Raw genomic sequence first — 26,543 nt, 5'->3', positions numbered from 1 at the left:
AATAGAGAATTCGCAAATCGTATTTTTCCCCAGAACTAAGAGATAAGTTGCTGTAATATAGGTAATATTATTTTAAGTTTGTGGCAAGCAATCAATTTGCAGTACACATTGTTGATACTATAGTACCCATTTGGTGTTGTAACGCAAGAAAAAGTGATGATAAATCAGCTGCACTCCAAAGGATAAAATGCCTTGAGTACGACAGAGATGGTGCTGCTTTCAATTTTTCACAAGACCTCAAAATTATACGACTTTCTCTTATCCATATTATATCATCCTTGATGTAGACACGTAATTTCAAGTGCCCCTGCAAAGTGGCATTAAAAGACATATCCGATTTACATTGATACATTTAAAATAAGATCCTTTTTGTTTTGTGGTTTCGCTGTGACGTGTGGCCGGAGCACTTGTGGATTTCTGATAAAGAAAAAGGAATTAAAGAATTTTCAAGCTAGAAATCGGCAACATGACATTTTCCAGATAATTGATCAGAGCTGAAAACTTTAGAATGGTGGATTGAGATTAATGCTTAATCCGCTCTTTTTCTTAATTTCGAGACTAACCTAATCTTGTACTTGTATCCTGAAAAGTGTAAAAAATTCAACCAATCAGAGTCGCATATATATGAAGCCAATAAAATTGAAATTTAGCGCGCCATTTAAGATAATATACAGAAACGGGAGGGACTCTCTAATTTAGAAAAACCGGTTTTTGATTTTTCTCTACTATATCCAAGAAAGATTTTTTTAAGAATAAAATCAAAAGTGTGTCCATTGGATACTCAGATTAAGTAATCGGGATTAAGGATATCTCATTCTAAAGTTTTCAGCTAAGATTAATGTTCAAAGGGTACTGTTGTGAATTGGACATGACTTTTGTAAAAAGGGCCCTTGAAAAAATGTAACGTTGTTGTTATTTAAGGTTTTCCAATAAGCATGGTAGAAGAGTGACCATTTCTGAATCGTCATAGTTAAACTTTGGCAGAAAGTTCTACGGATGCATCAGTATCACCTACATATTATAAGAAATAATTCTAAAATGATCTATTTTATTTTTATAATCTGAATGTTTCCATGGATGCATTTAGACTAATTCAAAAATAATTTTTCATTTAAATGTATCAATTTTCTTTCTTTATTTTACTTGAAAAATTCAAAATTTGATATTTTATGTATATTTTTTTCCAATATTCACACATCGTGATTATTTAAATATTTATACCTCGACATTTTGAAGAATAATTAATTATTTTTATTAAATACTAAAATATATTTCTTTAATCATGAAAAAGTTAATATTTAGAATTTTTTCGTGTCTGATGATATATTTAAATATTCTCCATGAAAAGGTCAACATTTGATATTTGTGTCTATATGCCTGTGTGTGAGGTAGGAGGGAACGGCAGCCATGAGCCTCCCAGATATGCTATGCTGCACCGAGCCTCCGCTATGCCATGCAGAACAACCTTTAAACTAAAACTTCGATTTGATTTGTTAAGATCTTTGATTTAAGCGATACTTTTTTTAGAAAAATTGTTTATGTTTAGATCTTTCTTGTAATGGAAAATTAAATTTAAAGAATTATCAAAATTTTGACAAAAAATCAAGAAAAAAGGTAATTCTTAAATTAAAGATAAAATCAAATCAAATTCATTTTAAATTTTAAATATGTTCCATTTTGCGTAAAAAACTTTTAACTTTTAGAATAAAATTTGTACTGTTTAGCAGAGGCTCAGTGCTGCCTAGGAAATCTGGGAGGCTCATGGCGGCCGTGGGTTCCCTCCCTACTGTGAGAGAGTATAAAATAAATGACCAACCGTAAGACTGTCTCACATGAGATGAAGAAAATGTATAAACCACATGAGGTGTTCATTTTATTCTCTCATTCAAAGAAAGCAATATAAAATGGTTTTCCAAAAATCTTTTTTAAAAACGGCTAGCTGTTCAAGGGAAGGTTTATTTAAAAGGGGAATGGGCACATTTCCTCTCAAATGACACAAATTTTCAAGGGAGATTTGCGCCTTCATTTTTCAAGCTAATTTCTTGAGATTGTGCATAATAGTCAGATTAGTGATTAACTCTAAGAATGTATTTACAAAATGTACACAATAAAAAAAATAAAACATTTTTACCGCATTTTTCCGTTCTTTTGAAAAAATATAGGTTTTTGGTACAAATTGGGTCTTAATTATGTTGGGTAATATCCTTCCACATTTTTTTGATGAATTGTTTTTTTCCTTCTTTTTCTTCCTGCCATTTTTCCTTGTAAATTGAATTTGAGTTATCATCTTCATTTTTAAAGTTTTTCTGTTCAAACTTTGGATTCAGATCAAAATTGTGATTAACTTTCTAGACTGAAAATAAAAATGCACAAAAAATTTTTTTTTCCTGATATATTTTTTTTCATTTATTTCTTTGATAAACACTTTTTGCGCATAAAAAATCAATAAATTGGTTGCTAAATGGATAACATGTGCTTTAATTGGGCTGACAGGGGATTTTATATAATAAAATAAAAATGAAATCTCCGACCATAATTGAGTGACATTAGACACCCCACAATCCACTTGTAACAAAGGCAAAAAATTGAGAATAAAAACTACAAGAATCCGTCACAAATAGAAGTTTCAGATTTTTATGGTTTTCAATAACTTATTCCAGACCTAAATCAATATTCCATTTTCCCTGCAAAATCTAAGATTAAGGTTATCATGAAAAATAAGATTATACCCCCTTTTTTACTGATTTGTCTGTGATGATGGCAGGGAAAAAACATTTCATTTGGCGCATTTTTTTTACAGCAAAACAATTTTTGTCCTGATTTCTAATATCTAACTCATCTAACCGGATGAATTTCTAATATCTAACTTATCTAACCGGATGAATTTCTAATATCTAACTAATCTAACCGGATGAATTTCTAATATCTAACTCATCTAACCGGATTTCTAATATCTAACTCATGAATTTTGCATTCTCGTACTTGTGTGTAAAATCAAAACTAAGAGAGCTTCAAGGTCACCAAGTCCCTTTCCCTGGCATCTTGATTTGATTTGAGGTTGTTACGTGTATTTTTACAAACAATTTCATTCGAGCATTTAAACAAGTATGCAATTAAAACAAAGATTATATAATAAACATATCTGCTCTTTATCTGATATATCTTTCATAAATTGTTCCTTATTTCTACATTTTGGAACAACTTCAATCATTATTTTTTGGCAGCACTCTTCAGAAATGTCAAATTTTCATCTAACAAAATTTGCTGGAGCACCGAATCCAAATTCCTTCAAATTTCTTAGAATTATAAATTTTCTTCAACAAAATTTAAAAAATATTGCTACTAAGTTGAATTTGGCTTTGGCTAAGTTGAATTTTGTGAGATGGAAATTTGACATTTGAGTGCAGACATATATTCTGATGATGACCCTTTCTTATAATCTTATTAATTTTCGATTGTAATTTAAACTATATTTCAGGTTTCAGTGATAAGTTCTGCCTGGAGTCCGGATATTCCTGAAAAGCAGGGGAAGGTCAAACTGTTTTCACTGATTTCTTTACATTACATTACTGTGAGACCCAGAAAATTATGGAATAGAAAGACGACTTTTAGACTCAAGTCATGGCTTTGAATAGTACATTGAACATGGGACACAGCAATTGTGGAGTGTAAACAGATTCTTTTAACTTAATAAGTGATTTAATAAGTTACTTACAAATATTTGCGTTGTAACAACATCCAAAACATTTAATATACAGATTTCTATAATGCCTATTTCCTATTTCACAGTTTTCTTGTTCTCACTGTTTTCCAGATAGATTTTGCTGGTAAACATGTTTATCAAACTCATAATATCAACTCTGTTAAATGCAATTTTATACGAGGTTTGTTGAAGGTAGATACTATATTGCATGCTCAGATTAAAACCTTATAGTCTACAGGAATTTGTGCTAAAAAGAATTGAGTGTTGAAACTGTAGAAATTAATCTAAAACTTTTTCAGAAAAATTTAAATTAAAAAAACCAGAGAATTGACAAAACTGTTCTGTATCACAGTATAACTCTTGTTTGTAAGCTTTGTAGTAACCAAAATTAAAATAGAAAGTAGTCCGTATTGTATTGATATATACGACGACGAAATTAGTCTTAGTAATTATTTATTAATTAGTAATTAGTAATTATTTAGATGTTCTTTTTGTTTAGTTGAAGAGTGCTGTGAATGTATTGGAACAAGCAACAGATTTGAACGCGATCAATCCTCCCCAAAATGTTTCAGTTAAAGCAAAGGTTGAAAAAGAGATATTCATGGCAACCTTAACTATTCTGTCTGAACTAGGACCAAATTTAATCAATTTGTATTAAATTCTGAACTGCCTAATACCTGTTAAAATCTTGAATCATCGATTTAAAGTTAAAGATTCATAAAGATTTTAATAGGGGATTCTGGATTTTAACCGACGGTAATTAGTTCAGCGACTTTTCCAATTCATTAAATTCGGACTCAGATATCATAACTTTTATGTAGTTGATTCAGGGATAAAACAGTTCTCTGTATCTCTTGTCGTCCAGAGGAATGAATTTATTTCTCTTGCATATAGGTCGGCAGCAGCAGGGTTAACTAATTTTTAGGAATTTTACACTGAAAGGAATTGAGTCTTTGCCACAGACTCAAATTTTCTAATCCATATATTTTTGAAATTTCAAACTTAGTATTTTTGATCTAACATAATTCATAGTTTGACATAATTAAAGTTTACGGCACTGGGTTGCAAAGGTAACAGGGGTTAGAAGATCAAAGTTTGTGGCAAAGACTTAATTTCTTTCATGAGTCGTGACAGCTGATATTGATATCAAGCCGTAACTTGTAGATTAGCGCCATCTTACACAAAAGTTTTGATCTCTGATTGCTGTTGAAAACCATGAACCATTTTTAAAATTTGAATTCTTCCTGAGCAATATTTATTTTCTCCCCTGATAATGTTTAGGTTCTCCGTATTCTTGTCAGACTCCTCGGATTAGCTGGAATGATTGGACTTTTTCTCTGGCAAGCAAGTGTTAGTGTAGAGAAATATCAGTCAAAACTAACCTCTCTCCAGGTAGGGATAAGCTAACATCTCTCCAGGTAGGGTTAAGCTAACATCTCTCCAGGTAGAGTTAAGCTAACATCTCTCCAGGTAGTGTTAAGCTAACATCTCTCCAGGTAGGGTTAAGCTAACATCTCTCCAGGAAGGGTAAAGCTAACCACTTGTCAGGTAGGGTTAAGCTGAGCTCTCTCCGGGTAGGGTTAAGATAACATCTCTCCAGGTATGGTTAAGCTAACCACTTGTGAGGTAAGGTTTAGCTAATCTCTCTCCAGGTAAGGATAAGCTAACTTCTCTCCGGGTAAGGTTTAGCTAACCTCTCTCCAGGTAGGGATAAGCTAACTTCTCTCCGGGTAAGGTTTAGCTAACCTCTCTCCAGGTAGGGATAAGCTAACTCCTCTCCGCGTAAAGTTTAGCTATCCTCTCTCCAGTTACTATTAAGCAATTATCTCTCCAGATAGAGATAAGCTAACATCTCTCCAAGTAGTGATAAGCAAACATCTCCCCCCGAAGGGTTAAGCTAACCTCTCTTCAGATAAATATAAGCTAACTTCTCTCCAGGTCGGGATAAGCTAAAGTTTCTCTCCAGGTAGGGTTAAGCTAACCTCTCTCCAAGTAGAAGAAAGCTAACATTTCTCCGGGTAGGGTTTAGCTAACATCTCTCCAGGTAGGGTTAAGCTAACCTTTCTCAAGGTAGGGATATCTAACCTTTCTTCAGGTAAAGTTAATGTTGGATAAAACCTGTTCCCAGTTGCTGGTAAACATATTTCTCCCCAGTTAAGATTAATCTATTTTTTGTTTAAAGCACGTTTAAGCTGAACTTACAGAAATGTGTAAATTAATTAAAAATAATAAAACATAACATTCTGTATTTGTCCTGACAAAGATGAATATCCCAGGAAAGATTGTCTGATAATGGTAAGCTGATGTATCCAAGTATAACCTTCTGTACCAAGTACATCTGGCAGGACTTCCCTGGGGTTATGGAGATAATCAATAATAATAAATCCATTAATTATCAGGTCAGATTATTCAAGGGAGAAGAGGGAAAAGAAAATGAACATTTGAGAGATAAATCGAAATCATAATTAACTGTGTATAAATTAAGTATAAATCCTTGTTCGACATCATTTGACGACTTATTTTGTCTAAAATATGTTTCGGGAGAAAATATCAATTCGAAGGACGACATATTATGTTTTTTTGCTAAAACTCTTAAAGGGAGTGATCGGCAATGTATGGTGGTTGAACTGAGAATGTAGTATTGTGGAGAAATTCTTTAATGATTCTTTTCAGACATTTAAAACGTTTTAATGATTTATAATTCTACAGTAAACCGATGAGATGTTTAGGAACAGGTTGAGGAAATAAAAATTTACTCTTATTTTCGAAAATAAATAATCTTATTCAGTTATTTATTTCTCTACTGTCTCATTGTTCACAAACGTTTGCTGTGGATTTTTATTGAAAAGACGATATTGAAAGAATTTAAAGATATCTGTGAACGAATTCTTAAAGAATAAGAAATTCAGTATGATGATGAAAAAGAAATTATTGATTCTAACATTGATTTTTTGACAAATTTCTATTGAGAAATATGTACCTAAACATTTCATTAGTTTATTGTCTATTTTTAAAACATTTTTTGTCGTCGTTATTTAATAATTTAAAAAAACCTCTAAACGCAGTAAAAAAAAAGATTATCAAAACGTAACAACCAAAATGGAGGATTTTTACGTAGACTTTACGCTCAAACTAAGTAATTATACATCATTAAAACGTTGTATTTATCAAAAATACCATTTAATTATTTATAATTTTGAAACTAATTCGGTTATACAATGTACAGTGATAACCAGAAAACTCTTGAAAAGAAAGACGACTAGAATACTAAACTTATGACTTTTAATAGTCCAATAAACACGGGACACAGCAATAGTGCAGCGCAAACAGACCCATTTCACGTAGCATGTTGATTTTCAAGCTACTCATAAAACTATTTGCTCTGTAACCACATCAAATACACTTAATTATTACTTAAATGTCGTCTTCCTATTCCAGAGTTTTCTGGTTCTCATTGTATATTTATATCTTGTTGAAGGCAGTGAAGAACTACGCTATAAAGAGCCACTGGTCTAGAGACAAAGTGTTTAGCTTCTTTAGTCACAATAACGTTGATAATATGACATATCCTTGTAATACAGGTAAATGCTAATTCGTGTACATCCGAGCTATAGAGGAAACTGACCTCAGTATTTTCTGAACAAAGATTTTTCTCGTCATAAAATGATTGGTTGGGGGTTACTGGTTAAATGTAGTTATAATGGAGTGTCGATTTAAATCCGTGAAATCCGTGACAAGTATATGGGGGATTATGCTCCATCACCTAGAAAACTGGAATACAACGTTTTTTAATAGGATTGCATGGAATAAATCCTACTAAAGTATGATGGCATAATTATACACTTTGGTAACCTGACTTTATCTCATTCATTCAAGTTTTTCGTAGTTTTACAAATAAACTTGTGGGAACGTTTAAAATTTTTTCGGACAAAAATGCTGACATATGAAATCGCGGCCAGATTTTAACGTTTTTGTAGAACATTGTAAATAAGATTTCGGTTCCCTGTATTTTTAGCTATATTGATATTAGCTAATAGCTATATCCTAAGAAACCGAAACCGAAATAAAATTTTAAAATTAATGCTCAGACCATTTAAATATAAAATATTAATTATTTAAGTTGGGGGATCTATGACTGGACGACCATGTTCTTTTCCTTTTATTTATCAGGTACGGAAAAGTACGGAAAAGTACGGAAAAGTACGGAAAAGTACGGAAAAGTACGCACAAGTACGGAAAAGTTTGGAAAATTTTTTTGATTTATAATGTTTTTAGAAAATTGGTTACTAAGATCTGTATTTACTCTTATGAACTAGAAAGAAATGAGTCTTATGGACTAGAATTGAGTCTTTGACACAAAACTCAGATTGTCTTATCTTTGCAACCTGGTGTCTTAGATCTTTGAATTAAGATAGATCCGGATAAAGATATAGATATACTTATTAAAAGAAGATATATGCAAAGATATAGGGATTAGAAATTTTAGTTTGTGGCAAAGACTCGATTCCTTTCATCGACTTTTTGGAACGATTACTGACTTGTACAAGCGCATCCATGCAGAGTATTTAACCGATCAAACCTTACTAACTATACAACCAGTTTTCAACAACAATTAAAATTATCTTTTCTATATATAAATATATTTATGTGTGAAGAGTATTGTGGACCAAAGCTGGGAGAATGAGTCGATGAGCTCAGAAGCGAATACAACAGAAACAACGGTATAAACTGTAAACATGCTTTGTACTTCATCATCTATATACAGGGTGTCTCACCAGACAGACATGACAGAAATCTACTTTTACATGTATAATTCTTGAAAATGTTAATTCTAGAATGATACTTCTTAAACCAGGTTTACGATTAAATGCAGCAAATTTTTCAAAGATGACTTCCAAGTCGCCTGGCTACTGTCATGTTTCTTGGGAAACCCTCTATGTTGTTCATCAAATAAAAAATTGTACTTTTTATTTACTATTTCTACTTTGTTTCCAGTTTTTTTTTATAGCCGCGCATTTTTACGCTTGATTCACTCCTAAAGGAGATATTCATTAGCCATCTGAGGATGATGTGGGTTACAACGAAATATATTATGGCGAAAATGACAGTTGTTTAAAACCTAAAGTGATAAGTTGGGTAGGAGAGAGTACAATCATGAAATCAATGATCCAGATATATTAAGACTAAAAAACTAAATAAGAATGAAGTACGCTTTTCAACTGTTCCAACATGATATCATCATTTCAACCTGTCTTTTGTCTAGAGTAAGACTACATTCTTGTATTTTGATGAATGTACTCCGCTGGACGATGTAACTCCCTGGTGCTATACTAGAACAGATAAGAATAAAACATTTATACTTGGTAGGTTCAGCTCAAGGTTCTTTAATAACTTAGTAGTTATGTAATGTGTAAACCTGGTGACGGTAATTTTAGCTTGGTATTTTCAAGCAGGTTGTTTTTAGTATTTTCCCTCAAGGGAGTGTTCGCGAAAAATTAAAAGGGGGTATAGGCTTACGGCAAAAAATAATCGCTTTTGATCACTACTAATTATACTTCTATCTGTTGCGTCTATAAGTTAGGTGTTTAGAGTAAAGGAACTGAATATTCACTACAAACCCTTATTTTCTAATCCCTTTATCTGATAGTTCAAAATGAGACTGTTTGATCCAATCGTCAATTAAAATTTATTCCATCGTGTCCGTCCAGCGACGCGCTTTTTAGGTCCAACCGTTAACCTTGACTACAGTATTTTCCTTTCTCATCACGACTAAATTACTTTAATTTTTTTCAAACACCACTTTATTGTTTCAAATCTGACACCAAATTACTGTCCTTTAATTATCTGGTCGAGGGTTGAGTTCTCCGACATTTTAAAATTAAGTCGGGATTTTATACTTTTACTGGGTTGGGATCCCAACTTTACTTAGAAATTGAAAGTCAACCCACTCAACTTAAAAAATTAAAACCAAGTACAGAACATTCCTGTTCTCTGTTCAAAGTTTGAGACAAATCGGCCAAAGGGTGCATGAGTTTAGATCCGATTTACTAAAGAATAGACATACTGCAGACACTACTACTACAGACATATAGATCCGATTTAAAAAAGAAAAGACATACTGCAGAGTGCAGACACTGTTACTTTATACATATTACTCCGACTTAAAAAAGAATAGACATACTGCAGACACTATTACTTTATACATATTGCTCCGACTTAAAAAAAACTAAGAAATTACTACTTTAAACATATACGGTGGTAGGCCATTGCATCAATATAATGAACACAACTTTTTATGTAAGTTTTTTAATTGACAGCTTCTCATAGTTTCCATGTTCTTCTGTATCCATGCTGTTTTTTAAATGCTTTCTATAAATAAAAAGTTGAATCGAAAGTCGTCTTCATTATAATGTTATAATCGCCTACCACCGTATAAACGCTATGCTTGGGACATAATAATCTAGAACTTTTTTTGTTAATCTTAAGTTTGTATCCCAGAAAGTTTCTAAACTTCAAACAATCAGAGTGGTGTATGCAGAAGCTGAAAATAAAAAAATTTGTGCGTCATTTAATGAGAAAATCTCATTTGTCGAATTCCACTAATACTAGTAATAAACAATAAAAATGAGGGAAACGAGCGGATTAAGCAGAACTCAAAAGTGTCCACAGTAGTTATTAAGATTAAACAATCGATATTTAGGGTATCCAATTCTAAGGTTTTCAGCTCAGGGACATTAATACTTAATTGATATTTAGGTCCGTCTACAAAGGTTTTATTTTAGGTGATTTCTCTTATTTGTGTTTTCTTTTCAAGTCTTTCTTCTTCTCTCATTTCAGGACAATGGGGATACTGTTCTCCTGACTGTACTGGACAGCTTCCTAGATTTGATAGTGCATACAATATAGCTAATAATCCACAATACTGGGAGGTGGGTACAGTACAATATAGCTAATACTCCACAGTACTGGGAGGTGGGTACAATATAGCTAATAATACACAGTACTGGGAGGTGGGTACACTATAGCTATATATCCACAGTACAATCATATTGTCCAGGTTGGATTGTTTGATCTCTCAACCTGGGGAAGTGGGCTCTGCCATACCTACAACCCACCTGGAGAAGTTGAACCTGGTGTTACCGGCCAGCTATATGCACTTCTAGGTGACCAAAAACTAAATCTTACCCTGGTGTTTATTTATAATTACCGGGAATTGTTCACTTCTGAATTTGATATTGGGTATATAGTATACAATATCCATGGATTAGAAATAGCTAATATTTGCCAGTGTATCCTGAACATATAGTACTCATGAGGACATTATAGAAATGTCGAAATATATTTACTGAAAAACGCGAAAAACGAAAAGGGGGTTAGACTGAATCCAAATAGTTGTGATAATGCAACTTAATGAACTTATATGGGCTCTATTCCCTTTGGGCAATAATTGAGTTTTTAACCATTTTCTTCTTATCGACGCAACAGCAGGTCGAAAGAAGTTTTAGTAGCCATCGAATTCTATTTAACCTAACATCCCTGTCATTTTCGCGAACACTCCCTTTAAATAAATATAAAGACAAAAGATTATATCTAGGGGAACAGGATAAGATATTTGCTCCGATGAGGTTCCTAGGATATAATATTTTTATTCATGATAAAGGTAAATAATTTTATTTTAGGAAGAAAACAACTCCTGACGGATAAACTGTTAATCTAAGAGATAAAACACCTAATCTGTCCAGAGCTGAAAACTTTAGAATGGTGGATATCGAGATTAATGCGTGATCCTCTCTTTTTCTTAATCTTGAGATTAAATATTGCTTGTTCTCCTCTCATTTTTAATCTCCAGATTAATTATCCGATCAAGATTAAGGATATCCCATTCAAAAGTTTTCAGCTCTGAGCTGAAAACTTTAGAATGGTGGATATCGAGATTTTTGCGTGATCCTCTCTTTTTCATGATATCGAGACTAATCTAATCTTGTACTTGTATCCTGAAAAGTGTATAAAATTCAACCAATCGCGTATACGAAGCCGATCAATTTGAAATTTTGTGTGCCATTTAAGATTATATACAGAAATGGGAAGAACTCTCTCATTAAGAAAATCCGGTTTTTGATTTTTCTCTACTATATCCAAGAAAGAACAGTTTAAGAAGAAAATCAAAAAGTGTGTCCATCGGATACTCAGATTAAGTAATCGGGATTAAGGATATCTCATTCTAAAGTTTTCAGCTCTGGATATTTTATTTGATGATTGTATTTGATGCATGATGTCCTAAAGCAGACAGTTAATTATACCATCAACTTAAAATCAACTTATTAAGTAAAATGTTTCTTTAGACAAATACACTGCATGGTACATTGCTGTTTTCACTTATAAACATAATATGTGACACTCTTGTATAACTAATATACAAATGAGATAATATTCCATATGAATGTTCAGGTCAATTTTTCCCTGGACTTGAGATGGGACGGATTGGTCTCAGTGATGAACTCTTTCTACCCAAAGATATTGAATGGGAGGGAACATTCCAGATGAAACAAAAAACTTTGATCAACAAGAAAGAAAATCCTTGCTCTGAGGTCTGAAAAACCAGTGATACCCATGAAACTATGGAAAAGGAAGACGACTGTTAAACTCAAGTTATCAAATTAATATGAAACACAGCAATTGTGCAGTGTATTCACTGCCATTTGACTTAATAAGTTGGGTTTCCATAACGGGATTGCTCATCATGAGATTGCTTAAATACAGTTTTCCTATTCTACAGTTTTCTGGGTCTCACTGCATACTTGTCAGTATATTCAGATAGATAGTTTACGATAGATTTATAACAAAGCAGGCTTCAGGATGGTAGAGGGCAAAACTTTTGAAGATGTTGACTATATAGAAATTAGATTTAGAGACTGAAATCGATAATAAACTGCAATAACTATTAAATCGAGATTTAATTTGCTTATTCGAGGATAAAAACCATTAGATGCATGAAGTATACAACGTTCAAGGTTGAGTCATGGAGTGGGAAAGGGATCGGAAGAGTTACAAAACTTTTGCTCACATGTTTGAAAGTAATTGATTCTTTGCAAAATTAGTTTGTAAAAAGCTTTCACTCAAGAAAATCTGATTTTAAAATTTTTGTTTAGTTTTTGTTGTGATTATAAAATGCTTTGAGAGGTATTAAGAGGGGAGAAAAGCAAACACTAAGGCTAGGACTATTGTATCCATTATTATTATAAGGACCCTGAGTATAGTTTCCGAGACTGTGTGATGAGATGGGTGAGTAAGAATACAGGTTGCCACCTGGACTGGTTTAGTAATCTACAAGGAGAGAAAGTATGCTCAAAAAGGTAAAAAGAAAATCAAACAGTCTGATTCTGTCTGGGTCAGGTTACTTAGGTATAAAGCAATTCACTGTGGATCACGTTCCACTTCAGTGGGGAAGAAGAGGTTGTTGTGTCCGCCCAGCAAGATCTGGCCGGTGTGGTGCGAGGTTAAGGTCCCTGTGAATGACCTCCACTTGGGGGGACTGAGAAGGAGAACCATGAGCCGTTGCTGAGGTCTTCCTCTATGGCCGAAAGTTTTATAACCTTCCCATGCAACTTTAACTTCTTCGGCAGCTTGTTCACGTACTGTGCAAGGAACAAGAATGTAGTTGGAGGTTGGACATTATCTGCGTTCAGTTCTTGGAATTGAGTGAATTGGTTGTTAAATGACAACCTTACTTCCAGAGGGAGGCTTCTCATGATGTTCTGGACCAGTGACTGGGTGAGGGCGTCACTGTGGAGGTTCTCCAGTTTGTGGAATTGTTGCATGACCTTCAGGTTGGCCTGAAGTGTCTTGAACAACTTCTGAAGAGGACTTCTTGGACAGATTCATCGCGTGGAAGGAGGTCGAAAAGCTGGTTGACCTCTCTGCCAAATTGTCAATACTTCCAAATTCTTCAATTAATGTGACCTTGAAGGAGTCCCAGTTGATGATTTGGTCAAGGGATGGCATGGAGGGTGAGGTACAGTTCGCCAGGGTCATCGCAACTGGTCAAGGCAAATCCGTTTAGGACGGAGGATAGCCAGGGGTAGAAGTCGGTATGGCTGACCAGTCCAGGTTGCAGTGGAGATCCTGGGGGCCTTGAAGGTGACAGTGGTTTGTTGGACGTTCATTGCAGTCAAATAGGTGGTTTTAATGTTAGAGAGGTCATACAGATTGTATTGTTCGGCAAACGCGGTCAGTTTATGAATGTTGTTCTTTTGAATTGCGGTTTGGAACGCATTGGTGAGGCTCAGGATCAGTTGGTTAGCAGGAGATTGAGGGAGGTCAACATCGGTTGGAGAGGTTGGGGTGGAATTGTTGCTGTTCAGTGCCTAGTCCAGGTTGCGAACGTGGGTGATCGAGGTGCTACAGACCATGCATCCTTGTTGTCGGCTGGTAAAAACGACATTTCTTGGAAAAGGTTTCAAATTTGATTTATGGTCTACAATTAACCTGTATATTATATTGAAGACTCTAGTTTATTTGAATAACCCTGTATAGTATAGTGTAGACTCTTTTTTATTTTTATACCACTATAAGTGAAGACTCTAGCATATTTTGAATAACCCTATATATTATAGTGAAGACTAGTATATTTGAATAACCCTGTATATTATAGTGAAGACTCTAGTATAGTTGAATAACCCTGTATATCATAGTGAAGACTCTAGTGTATTTGAATAACTCTGCATATCATAGTGAAGACTCTAAGTAAATATTAATAACCCTGTATATTTACAGAGCGGATATCACCAAGTACAGTGAAAGTTTAACAATGGCACAACAAGCGCGTTGGTTAAAGCTGTCTAATATGACTGGATGTATCCCAAAATGTACTGTCAGGTGAACCCTCCATCTTTTTTTTCTTGGAAGACGACATAAATAGTAAAAGGCTGAAATATGTTGCACGCTTAGAATTTGAATTATTTTGTAACAAGAAAATATCTTTAATAAAACCTTTAACCTTTAAAACCATTGTAGATTTAGGTAAATAATTGTTTACTTAAATTGTATCAACAGACAACAACTGATTACTGATCACCAATAACCATGGTTAGTTTTGCCTTTTAAAAGATTCACAAACATCTGAGAAATTTACCAATTTCAAAGTTGTCTATTCTAAACTGAAATAAAAAACTATTGTTTTATTTCAGTTTTTGCCTGATATTTTCTCTTCGGATAAAATTTTTTGCATAGTTTATAAAGCCAAACTTTTATGGAATACGATTTTAAACTGTTGGAATCTTCACAAGTTATCAGTATTTGCGGGGTGCCTCTTACTAGTTTAAAACCTTCAAAGTTCTGGAAAAACGAACCAAATTATTGCCTATCACAAACCTAGTCTCCTTGTAGAAGCTATACCCTAGTGGAGAAGAGTAGTACTGAAGCAGACTGGGGAAGGAACTGGTCTGCTTCATTCTATCTCAGTGTTAAAACTTCAAGCTTCATTTCACAGGTAAAAGGGACTGTAGACGTAATTTCAAGTGACACTCCAGTGATAGAGTGGCATGTTCGATTTACATTGCAACCCTTTAAACTTTAGTCAATTGTACAGCTGAAAAGTGTACAGTTACACTAGCATAAAGCGTACAATGTAACCTTGAGCCCTCCCGTACCTTAATTTTCAGCTAGAAAAACAAGAATATCTACGTCATCCTTACTAGAAATAGGTTTAAAGGGGAACGTTGTGAATCTGATATGCCACTCTAAAAATGTAGGGCACTTACAATTACGTTTACAGTCCCTTTAAAGTCTACACAGTAATAACCAGAAACTCTGAAATAGGAAGACGACTTTATAACAATACTTATTTGTATTTCAGGTGTTGCAAAGCAAATCGTTTTACTATAGACACTTATGAAATCACCATTTAAGTGAAATGGGTCTTTTACACTACAAAATAGCGATGTCCAATGCTCATTGGCCTATTTAAAGTAAATATTTTTTGTTTTAAGTCGTCTTTTTATTCCGGAGTTTTTTGGTTATCACTGTAGAAAACACGTCTAAAATAAATGTCTGCAGTCCAATACATTTCAAAACAAAGGATACTTCAAAAACGTAAGATTTAAGGGACCGTTCACTTATTTGGCTAATTTCGAGTAAACTCATTATTCGCTATTAATTAGTTTTGGTCTTACTTTTCAAAGAAAACTGTGGCCGGAGAAAAGGCGATTTTTCGTTCAGAATTCGAGCGCAAAGGGACGGTCCCTTTGTCATACACTATTTCATATTTTTTGTCGATGTCATGGATTAAAAAAAAATTTTGAATATAAATTTAAACTGTAGTATTTAATAGTTAATTGTATATTTCATAATTTAAAAAAAATTAAAACTTTTTTAGGCGCATTGAACATTTTTTCTCTGTAAAATGCTGAATAGAACACGGCATAAAAAATGAAAGGTTGCGCGCATACGGGAACGGGATTATAAATTATAATTGGGTAGTTGATGATAAATTAGACAACTGATTGAGCGGTGTCATCATCTAAGGGGGGGGGGGGCAATACCAGATATCGGTTGGAGAACTGACATGTGTGGAGAGAATCGAATAGAGAGCGGTTCTCCCATCCCGACCCGAATACGAAAAACGTAAATTTATTAAAAAATTTCCATATTTTAGTATATGGAAATTAACACATAATGGCATTGAAATAAGATAAATTTGAATTTATTGGGTTGTTTTTGTTGAAAACGTCTAGTATAGTGTTTCAGACACTGGCTACGGATATCGTTGAAAAATAAGGCTAATACCGATTAACAGCTGATAGGGTGTTTAGTTTGCCATGAAATTACCCAATTAAGTTTAAAATTTGTTTTCCAATAAAAAAATGTTTAGAAAAACATGAAAATGAAAATTAAAGTTTAGAATTTATTTTTATCATTTTCAATTTGAATATGTATTTGATATTGCATCCTATTTGGTAGAACGAGTTCTTTGCCTTTGATATTTGGGACCTGACCTCCGGTATCGGAGGTCTTATGGGACTATTTGTCGGAGGCTCCTTCCTCTCCCTCATTTTCCTCCTGTACATGGCCCTGGAGAACTGTGCTGTGAAAGTTTTGACTTAACCAGGATTGAAGAATCAGGATATACTTTAGATAAATATACTTTAGATAAATAAACTTTTATTTCTTGGGAAACTTTTAAGATTATTTAAAATTTTCATTATTTTTATTTATGAAAATGAAAATAATCAAAATTTAATAAAAATGAGCATGAAAATAATAATAATTACATTAATAATTATTTGTATGCTTAAAATGATATTTTTTTTACAAATTAAGGAATTTATCCACGGTATAGGCTGGAGAGCATCCCATAAAAAATATTGTGATAATATCAAGCATAAATATATTTGATTATATATGAAATAATTTACCGGATGTCATTTCTGTATTAATTTTAGATAAAATTAAGGTTTTATCAATGATGAAGATTAAACTAAGGGGGATGTTCACTAAAAATGAACGGTGGTTAGGCTGATATCGATGGCTACAAATGTTAATTCTTTTTGTTGCGTATATAAGGAGATAATGGTTAAAAATGACTCATACCGAAGAGCCCAGGACCCATACAAATTATTTTACCCAAACCATAGATAATTATTAAATTTGAAACTAATCTTCAGATATTACAGTTATAACTTAATTCTATCCATTCAAATGAAGCTTTAAAAAACAATGACCTTTTCCTTTCATATGTTGTCACGAAAACTAATTTCGCAAGAATTCTGTTTAATCCTTAAAGATTGCTTCTTATTCTAATTCCGATGAAGACGACTTTCAAATGACGAGTGGAAAATTTGAACTGCAAGCAGGATATTTATTACAAAATTTAAGTTTTAATTCTTTATTTAGAATCTTAGATTTTAAATTTTAGTCCCAAAAAGTTTAGGATGATTTTCGATCAGTTGTTTAATCCCAGGCTTAAAAACATCAAAAAAAACGAAAGATCAATTTTACAACAATTTTTTTTATAATTCTCTTTGGTATCAAACAACTTAACAAATTCACTGTCGTGTTTGTGGGACACCCTGTACATGAATATTTACATTAAAGATTATTTTTATTGGAACACACTAAGAAGTTAGTTGATGCTACTGCAATAAGGAAAAAATTCTATATAGAATTTCTCCGTCCATATTATTTTTGCATTACCTTGAAATTTGTACAGACAAAAGCCAGAATATGAAAAATTGTGCGGGGAGGAGGGTGAAATCAGAAAATGTACGGGGGAGGAGAGTGAAATCAGTCATATTAAAATGTGTTCAGAAAACAAAAAAATACATTTGCTAATCAGGGGTCAATATAATTCCCAAAAAAGCTGATTTTCTCGATCCCAAAATAATTTTTTGCCCCCAATTTTGAAAAAAAATGCCCCAAGTTAAAATTTTTTTTTCAAATTCCACTCACACATTTGCCCCCATTACCCCCAATTTTTTAAAAAAATGCCCCCAATTTTTTTTTAAATTATCATATAAAAAAGATTTGCCCCCAATTAAAGAATTTGCCCCCATTTCTTTCAAATTTGTCAATCCCAAATGGGATTGAAAAGGGAATTATATTGACCCCTGTTGCTAATTAGAACATTATATATTTGTTATTTTCTCCTGAGAGTTTAACTAAACTTTTTACAACTCGGAGGAATAGAGATAATTTAAATATTTTTTTATTATCCTGACCAAAATTTTCAATTTCAAATTCTGTTCGTGCGCGATAATTTTTTTTTTCAATTTACTCGTGTTTAGTACTCCAACCTTCTGCTATGGTTTAGTACTTCAACCTTTACTCTTGTTTATTACTCTAACCTTCTACTTTTGTTTAATACTTCAACCTACTACTCCTGTTTAGTATTCCAACCTATTACTCCTGTTTAGTATTCCAACCTTTTACTCCTGTTTATTACTGAAACCTTCATCTCTGGCCTAGTACTTCATCCTTTACTCCTGATTAGTATTTCAACCTATTTCTCTAGTTTAGTACTCCAACCTGCTACTCCTGCTTAGTACTCCAACCTTCTACTCCTAATTAGTATTTCAACCTATTTCTGTGGTATGGTACTCCAACCTGCTACTCCTGCTTCTACTTCTGTTAAGTGGTCCAACCTATTTATCCTGTTTACTACTCCAGCCTACTTCTCTGGTTTAGTACTACAAACTTTTACTCCGTTTTAGTTTTCCAAACTACTACTCCTGTAAAGTACTCCAACCTACATCTCTGGTTTAGTACTCTAAATTGCTACTCTTGTTTATTACTCCAACCTACTACTCCTGTTTAGTACTCCAACCTTCTATTCCTGTTTAGTGCTTAAACCTACTAATTCTGTTTACTACTCCAACCTTATACTTCTGTTTAGTGCTCCAACTTTCTACTTCTGTTTAGTGCTCTAACCTACTAATCCTGTTTAGCACTCAAACCTTCTACTTCTGTTTAGTGCTCCAACTTTCTACTCCTGTTTAGTGCTCTAACCTATAACTCCTGTTTAGCACTCCAACCTTCTACTCCTGTTAGTACTCCCACCTATTACTCCTGTTCATTACTCCAACCTATTACTCCTTTTTAGCACTCCAACTACTTTAGCTTAGTACTCTAACATATTACTCCTGAGCTGAAAACTTAAGAATGTGATATCCTTAATCCTGATCTGTTAGTTAATCTGGAGATTAAATTCATGAGGTGAGCAAGCAATATTTAATCTGGAGATTAAGAAAAAGAGTGGATTAAGCATTAATCCTGATATCCAATATTCTAAAGTTCCCAGCTCTGTTCAGTTCTCCAACCTATTACGCCTGTTTGTTACTACAACCAACTACTTCTGCTTAGTACTCCAACATATTGCTACTGTTTAGTACTCCAACCTAATACGCCTGTTTAGTACTACAACCTGTAACTCCTGTTTAGTACTCCAACCTACTACTCCTGTTTAGTACTCCAACCTATTAGTACTCCAACCTACTACTTCTGTTTAGTACTCCAACCTATTACCCCTGTTTAGTTCTTTGAGGTTAGCCCTGTATATTCCTATTCGATGTTCCTTGTTCTGATGCATAATCCCTTTTTTCGCTGATTCATTGAGGTTTTTAAATCTCGAATAACAATTTTCATGAAATTAAGTTGCTCGGTCTAAAAAACCCTCCTATTCGATTTTCCTTGTTCTGATGCATAATCCTTTTTTTCGCTGATTCATTGAGGTTTTTAAATCTCGAATAACAATTTTCATGAAATTAAATTTCTCGGTCAAAAAAAACCCTCCTATTCGATTTCCCTTGTTCTGATGCATAATCCTTTTTTTCACTGATTCATTGAGGTTTTTTAATCTCGAATAACAATTTTCATGAAATTAAGTTGCTCGGTCAAAAAAACCGTCCTAGGATTATCTTCGCCTTTCACTGTTGCCTAATTATTTCGTTAGTGAAGTTAGGCAGCTGAGGACTGCCTGGATTGAAGCCAACGTTGTAAACAAGGATATTGTCTGTCCCCTTTCCTCTGCCCCTCAGGGAGATCTTAGGGTACATTCTTCAAATATCTTAAATTTAACTTTAGAGCAGAAAATAGCAGTAAACTTTCGTGATCAGTAAATTGTTTTTCTTCAACTGTCATCCATTTCATTTCATTTCATTTCATTCCCTTTTATTTCATTTCCTTCCCTTTCATTTAATTTCATTCCCTTTCATTTCATTTCATTACCTTTCATTTCATTTCATTTCATTTCATTTCATTTCCTTTCATTTCATTTCATTTTCTTCCCTTTCATTTCCTTTTATTTAATTTCATTCCCTTTCATTTAATTTTATTCCCTTTCATTTAATTTCCTTCCCTTTCATTTCCTTTTATTTAATTTCATTCCCTTTCATTTCCTTTTCTTTCAATTTATTCCCTTTCATTTACTTTCATTTCCGATCATTTTATTTCATTTCGTTCCCTTTCATTTCATTTTATTCTTGTTCCTTCCCATCCCTTTCATTTTCTTCCCTTTCATTTTATTTTATTCAATTCATTCCCTTTCATTTTATTTCCTTTTATTTCCTTCTTCACCGTGATTCCTTTTTAATTTATTTTATTTTCCATTTATTCCCTTTCATTATCTTTCCTTCTTTTCCTTCCTTTTCTTTCCTTTTTATTCCCTTTTGCATCCATTTAAGCTTCTCATTTATTTCTTCCTCATCAAACCTTTTTAATTCTTCCCTCTGATGCACCAGCTAAAGCATGATATGTACACTATGCATAAGACAGTACGGTAAAATGGGACGGTATACCAATTAAATCCTCCCCTTTTAGAGGGAATTATGTGATGCACTGCTAGATAAAATGATTTTTAAACTTATATATATATATGTTAACCCATGTTTATTGACTGATGAGGATCGAGAGATCTGAAATTCAACGTTTGAATATTTTGTTAAAGGGTGTGTAGCCGAAAACCCTGATGCAAAGATCCCAATGCCTGATTCACAACGGTACCCTTGCTACCTTTAAATGGTTAATGATTTGGAAGATATTGTACTTCTTCTAAGTTTGAGGTGTTTAATTTTGATAATTCCTGTATGTATTCCTGCAGTAGAAATATGCATGTCACTTTTGTGGAGATGACACAATTGATAATAATTAGTTTTCAAAATGATAAACATTGATATGTAATTAATACTTGATCAAACAAAGGTTTTCAGGATACCATTGTGAATCGAACATTGTCATCTTTCCATTGAGTCAGTTACGCTTACAGTCCCTTTAAATATGAATGTTAGATCACATGTTCTTGCGTGTTTTCCTTGACGTAAGACTTGTCAAAAGTGATTAAATTTTGAACGCTACAAAATTAAAGGCAATAAATAAATGATCTTACCAATAATGTGTGAACAGCTTTTAATTTGAAACTCCTTTCGTTTATGAGTCTTTTCACATGATAATGCATAAAACGTTGAAAATCTTGTCATCTGCACGTCTATAGGCTTAACTGTGTTTCTCGGTTTCAAATTAATATAATTTTTCTTTTAAAATGTTTAAGATCATTGCATAATGCACAGACAATTTGATTTCTTTCAGCTAAGTGTCTTTTTTAGAAATTTCCTGTATGTTTGATATCAAATTGAATTTCTTATCTGTACTAGAGTATAAAATGCCGGATTAATGAGCTATGATGATCTAGGATTAGATTAAGAGTGTATCCGATCTGGCGGATTAAATGACCTGAAGGTTCAGCTGTTCTCTCCGTATCCATGTTAGAGCAGTCTCAGGCACTGCTGTATCCAAGTATTGAAAGCCAGCTTAAATCAGGAGAGTTTCCGCAAATATTAAAAAATTCCATAAAACTAAAATATCTTTAGTTAATGTATTTATTATGATAAAGCTAACTTAGCTGTAAAAGTTGTTTAAGGTGTTAAAGTGAGTAGGTTGACCCCTGTATTCTGTAGCTGGGCCAGGGAGTAGGTTGACCCCTGTATCCTGTAGCTGGGCCAGGTGACAACGAAACTGACCGCTACAATATATACACTCCACACTAGGCAGTCAGCAGGTAAGCAGTCTAGGCTTTAACTACAGCCTTTATTAGAGAAATACATCCAATAGAAGCATAGAAAGACAATAGACTCTCCACTAAAACCCCACCATTCCTTCGGTCAGTGTACTGCAAATCACTGCAGTACACACCGAAAGCTTAGTTGAGGGTGAATAGATTGGACAGACAAAAAATAGATTAAATAGACAGAAGATAGGTTAGATAGATAGACAATAGATTGAATAGACAGACATTAGATTGAATAGACTGAAAATAGGTTGAATAGACAGACAATGAATTAAATAGACAGTCAGTTTGAACAGACACACAAAATATTGGATAGACAGAAAATAGACTGAATAGACAGACTATAGATTGAATAGACAGAAAATAGATTGATTAGAAAGACAATAAATTGAACAGACAGCAATAGTTTGAATAGACAGAAAATAGACTGAATAGACAGGCATTAGATTGAATTGACAGACAATAGATTGAATAGAGAGACAATAGATTGAATCGACAGTCAATAGATTGAATAGACGCAAAATAGGTTGACTAGACAGAAAATAGATTAAATAGACAGAAAATAGTTTGAATAGACAGACAATAGATGAAATCTATAAACATACAATAGATTGGATAGATAAACAGGTAAAATATTGGATAGATAAATAGAAAATAGATTGAATAGACGCACAATAGATTGAATAGACAGAGAATAGATTATATAGACAGAAAATAGATTAAATAGACAGACAATAGATTGAATCGATAAACAGAAAAAAGTTTGAATAGATAAACAGAAAAATACTTGGAGAAATAAGCAGAAAATAGATTTGATAAAAACCAGATTATTAAAGAACTTCAAGAATTGAACAGCAGTTCAAATAATTCTTATTTGTAGCGAAATTGTATTTTTCTCATTCCTATATATTTACAACCTGTCTGTTTATTTGAACAGAAAAAATTGTTGAAATAGCAAAGGTCTTCGTTAGTAAGTTGCAAATACAAATTAATTAAAAGACTACAGTTTAAGGTGAATAATCTGTTCCTTCGCTGCTTTTGGTTCATTAACTTAAAATACATTAATTAGCAAATTGATTGGAAAGAATATTGTTCGGATTTTGAAAAATATTATATGAAACGCGAAACCATACTTTAAACGAAATTCATCTAAGTTTTCAAGCAAATGCGAAAAACTTCAATGCCATTTAACAATGTAAAAGAGAAACCAATTTGAATCCTAAATATAGAATTCTAAAATGCTTTACATAAAGATTAAGTCTGTGTTCGACAAAATGCTCAGATTTTGCTTACAAATTCTGACCCGTCAACATAAATCAATTAAATGATGCTAGGCAGGTTTAGATTGTAGAGAAGTATATCTCTCCGGGTTTAGATAAGATACAGATAAATAGGATAAAATCCGACACGACCGCGTCAATTTTCCGAGAGAAATCAGTTCTCAACTGCCCAAAACTAAAAAACAGAGAGGGTTGCGATATGGCCATGGATGAGAAAATTTAACATCGCACANGGGGGGGGGTGAGATATGGCCATGGATGAGAAAATTTAACATCGCACAGGAAGAGATACTAGAAGGAAAACGTATCAAATATCTTGGACAAATTCCTAAATATTAGAACATTCTTCAGCTTTATTCTCTCAAATAGATATTCGACCCAATATCAAACACAATGCATCCTACCTACAGTTTTACTATATACCTGGTTATCCAGCCCATTATATATCCCATCTTCTCTATACCTGGATATCCAATTCAATGTATCCTACCTTTATTCAGCTCTATACCTGGAAATCCAACCCAATAAATCCTGCCTTCAGTTCCACTCAATACCTAGATATCCATCCTTGCACTCTGCTCTTTACCATGATATCCAGCTCGTTAAACCCATCTTTTAGCTTTACTTTATACCTAGAAATCCTGCAAAATTTATATATATATTCTTCTTTTTTACTTTATACATAGGTATCCAGCACAATATAACCATTCTTCAGTTTTACGTTGCACCTAGATGTACTGTCTAATCTTTAAAATCTACTCTATACCTGGATATCCAAACCATCATTCCGTTCTACTCTTTACCTAGATACGCAACCTTCCGCTATACTCTATACCTAGATACCCAACCTTTTGCTCTACTCTATACCTTAATACCCTGGCCAAGATATACATTCTTTAAGTTCTACTCTATACCTAGATATCCGGCCCAATAAATCCAATTCAATCCTTCAATTTTACATTATAACTAGATATCCAAATGTTTAGTTCTTCTCTTCACCCAGATATCCAGCTCAATATTTCCAGCTTTCAGCTTTGTTCAAAAATTTAGTTCGAAGAAGTAAATAACGCTCAAAGTTTTAAGAATCATAAAGAAATGTTTAGCTTTCATTAAGAAAAAGATTCAATGCGAAGATTTAGGTCATTAAGGAGAAAGCAAGTAGCAGTGTTGAGAATTGAAAAAAACTATTTTGTAATGACAATTTTCAAAATTTGGCAAGAAGACAATTTTTTGAAAATTCAATTATTCTTGAAAGCCACAAGGTCAGGCAGGGAGGTAGAAAACAACGTAAATAAACTGCGTAGAACGACAACTGTCCAACTGCGTAGAACGACAACTGTCCAACTGCGTAGAACGACAACTGTCCAACTGTCTGAACACATGAATTAAATACATTTATGTTTTGAAATATAGTAAACTCTTTAAATGCATATTGTATTTAATGATATTCAAATTTTTCAATTGTTTGTTTTATTTTAGAATCTTATTGGAATCATGTCTGGCGAATTCCCCAATATTCAGTCTACTCACTCCCTTGTGGCCAAGCATGTCACCAAGGATAAATGGGACCAGCTGAAGGACATTGAGACCAAGACCTGTGGATTCACCCTAGCCAAGGCTATTGCCTGCGCTGTTGAGTTCGACAACCAGCATTGCGGAATCTACGCCGGAGACTGGGATTCCTACAAGGACTTCGCCATCGTCTTTGATCCTCTGATCCAGGAGTACCATGGAATCTCTGCTGATGCCAAGCACACTTCTGACATGGATGCCTCAAAGATTGTTGGAAACATCGCCCCTGAAGTCCCATGCCACTCCACCCGTATTCGTGTTGGACGTAACATTGACGGATTTGGACTTTCCCCCGGAATCACCAAGGACCAGCGTATTGCCATTGAGAAGCTGATGTCCTCTGCTCTCTCCAAGCTGACCGGAGATCTTGCTGGAACCTACTATCCTCTCACTGGTATGGATGAGGCTGTCCGTCAGAAGCTTGTTGACGATCACTTCCTCTTCATGTCTGGAGACCGTAACCTCGCTGTTGCCGGTATGGAGCGTGATTGGCCCGAGGGCCGTGGAATCTTCCACAATGAGGCCAAGACCTTCCTTCTGTGGGTCAATGAGGAAGATCAGACCAGAATCATCTCCATGCAACAGGGAGGAGATGTCAAGGGAGTTTTCGAGCGTCTGGCCCGTGGTATCAAGGCTGTCGGAGATTCTGTCAAGGCTGAGTCCGGCAAAGAATTCGCTCTTGACGAGAGGTACGGATACATTCACTCCTGCCCCACCAATCTAGGAACTGGTATGCGTGCATCTGTCCACGTTGACCTGCCCGGCTGGACCAAGGAGGGAGTTGACAAGCTGAAGGCTAGGTGCGAGGAGCTCGCTGTCCAGCCCAGAGGAACCAGAGGAGAATCTGGTGGCCAGACTGGTAAGTCAAAAAAGATAGATTTAACTAATAAATTTTATATTTTACAATTAATGTTTCAGGTCACACTTATGACATCTCCAACAAGCATCGTCTTGGATACTCCGAGGTTCAGCTGGTCCAGGTTATGATTGACGGTGTCAACACCCTGTGGAAGGAGGATCTGGAGTTCCAGAAGAAGCACGGAATGTAAAGAAGCATAAAAACTTGTTCTAGATCAGAACTCTATCCAGCCATGTGCATGATTGTGTGTGTGCGTGCTCAATAAATGTGTTTGAAGTTAGTACTTTTTAGTTTTGAAAAGAGTGGGAGAAAAAAGAAGAGATTAAAGTTTAGAAGTTGTCAAATCATCAATAATTGTAAGCATAGTTATTCCTTTAAATGTTTATTGGAATTAAATAAAAAATTTTCCTTTCGAGAAATTTTAAAAAAAGTTATCAACTCTAATGACGTAAACATTTAAAATTGCGATGATACATTTAAGTATGCAGAGCTGAAATCAATGATTCCCAGAAAATGGGACAGTAAGGTTTGCCGTCGTGATTTTTATTATTTTATGGGTCGATTAAATTTAAGTAA

At 33.9% G+C, this 26,543-nt stretch overlaps 2 protein-coding genes and 1 long non-coding RNA gene across 3 annotated transcripts; all 3 read left to right on the top strand.

Annotated features, from left to right (window-relative positions):
• The first annotated feature begins 1,770 nt into the window (after positions 1-1,770).
• On the top strand, positions 1,771-16,887 carry LOC111703419 (uncharacterized). Its single transcript, XM_023475359.1, has 17 exons — positions 1,771-1,864; positions 3,479-3,532; positions 4,203-4,286; positions 4,985-5,095; positions 5,980-6,102; positions 7,182-7,284; positions 7,824-7,873; positions 8,359-8,424; positions 8,967-9,066; positions 10,541-10,632; positions 10,761-10,866; positions 11,298-11,363; positions 12,152-12,291; positions 12,947-13,056; positions 14,477-14,578; positions 15,089-15,191; positions 16,661-16,887. Exons 1-17 carry the CDS (start codon positions 1,808-1,810, stop codon positions 16,802-16,804), a joined length of 1,611 nt encoding a protein of 536 aa, XP_023331127.1. The 5' UTR covers positions 1,771-1,807; the 3' UTR covers positions 16,805-16,887.
• A 2,788-nt stretch (positions 16,888-19,675) lies between these two features.
• Positions 19,676-22,543, top strand: LOC111703427 (uncharacterized). Its single transcript, XR_002765611.1, has 2 exons — positions 19,676-20,244; positions 21,882-22,543. It is a non-coding gene; the product is annotated as an uncharacterized LOC111703427 (long non-coding RNA).
• Positions 22,544-24,989: 2,446 nt separating this feature from the next.
• Positions 24,990-26,250, top strand: LOC111703426 (arginine kinase). The gene is made up of 2 exons (XM_023475365.1): positions 24,990-25,967; positions 26,027-26,250. The coding sequence occupies exons 1-2, from the start codon at positions 25,031-25,033 to the stop codon at positions 26,155-26,157; spliced, it is 1,068 nt and encodes a 355-aa protein (XP_023331133.1). The 5' UTR covers positions 24,990-25,030; the 3' UTR covers positions 26,158-26,250.
• The last annotated feature ends 293 nt before the right edge of the window (positions 26,251-26,543 follow it).

Source organism: Eurytemora carolleeae, unplaced genomic scaffold (assembly GCF_000591075.1).
Source record: "Eurytemora carolleeae unplaced genomic scaffold, Eaff_2.0 scaffold511, whole genome shotgun sequence".
In the NCBI taxonomy this organism is placed as follows: Eukaryota; Metazoa; Arthropoda; class Copepoda; order Calanoida; family Temoridae; genus Eurytemora; species Eurytemora carolleeae.
This window is presented reverse-complemented; position numbering and strand designations above follow the sequence as displayed.

What these genes read in the sequence shown, in the direction of transcription:
- LOC111703419 (XM_023475359.1), top strand. Translation starts at nt 1,808, where the DNA reads ATGACCAACCGTAAGACTGTCTCACATGAGATGAAGAAAATGTATAAA. An exon ending in CTTTTCCTTTTATTTATCAG is followed by an intron (nt 7,874 to 8,358) that starts GTACGGAAAAGT and finishes TTATGTGTGAAG; the next exon opens with AGTATTGTGGACCAAAGCTG. An exon ending in TATTTTTATTCATGATAAAG is followed by an intron (nt 11,364 to 12,151) that starts GTAAATAATTTT and finishes ATGAATGTTCAG; the next exon opens with GTCAATTTTTCCCTGGACTT.
- LOC111703426 (XM_023475365.1), top strand. Translation starts at nt 25,031, where the DNA reads ATGTCTGGCGAATTCCCCAATATTCAGTCTACTCACTCCCTTGTGGCC. An exon ending in AGAATCTGGTGGCCAGACTG is followed by an intron (nt 25,968 to 26,026) that starts GTAAGTCAAAAA and finishes TTAATGTTTCAG; the next exon opens with GTCACACTTATGACATCTCC.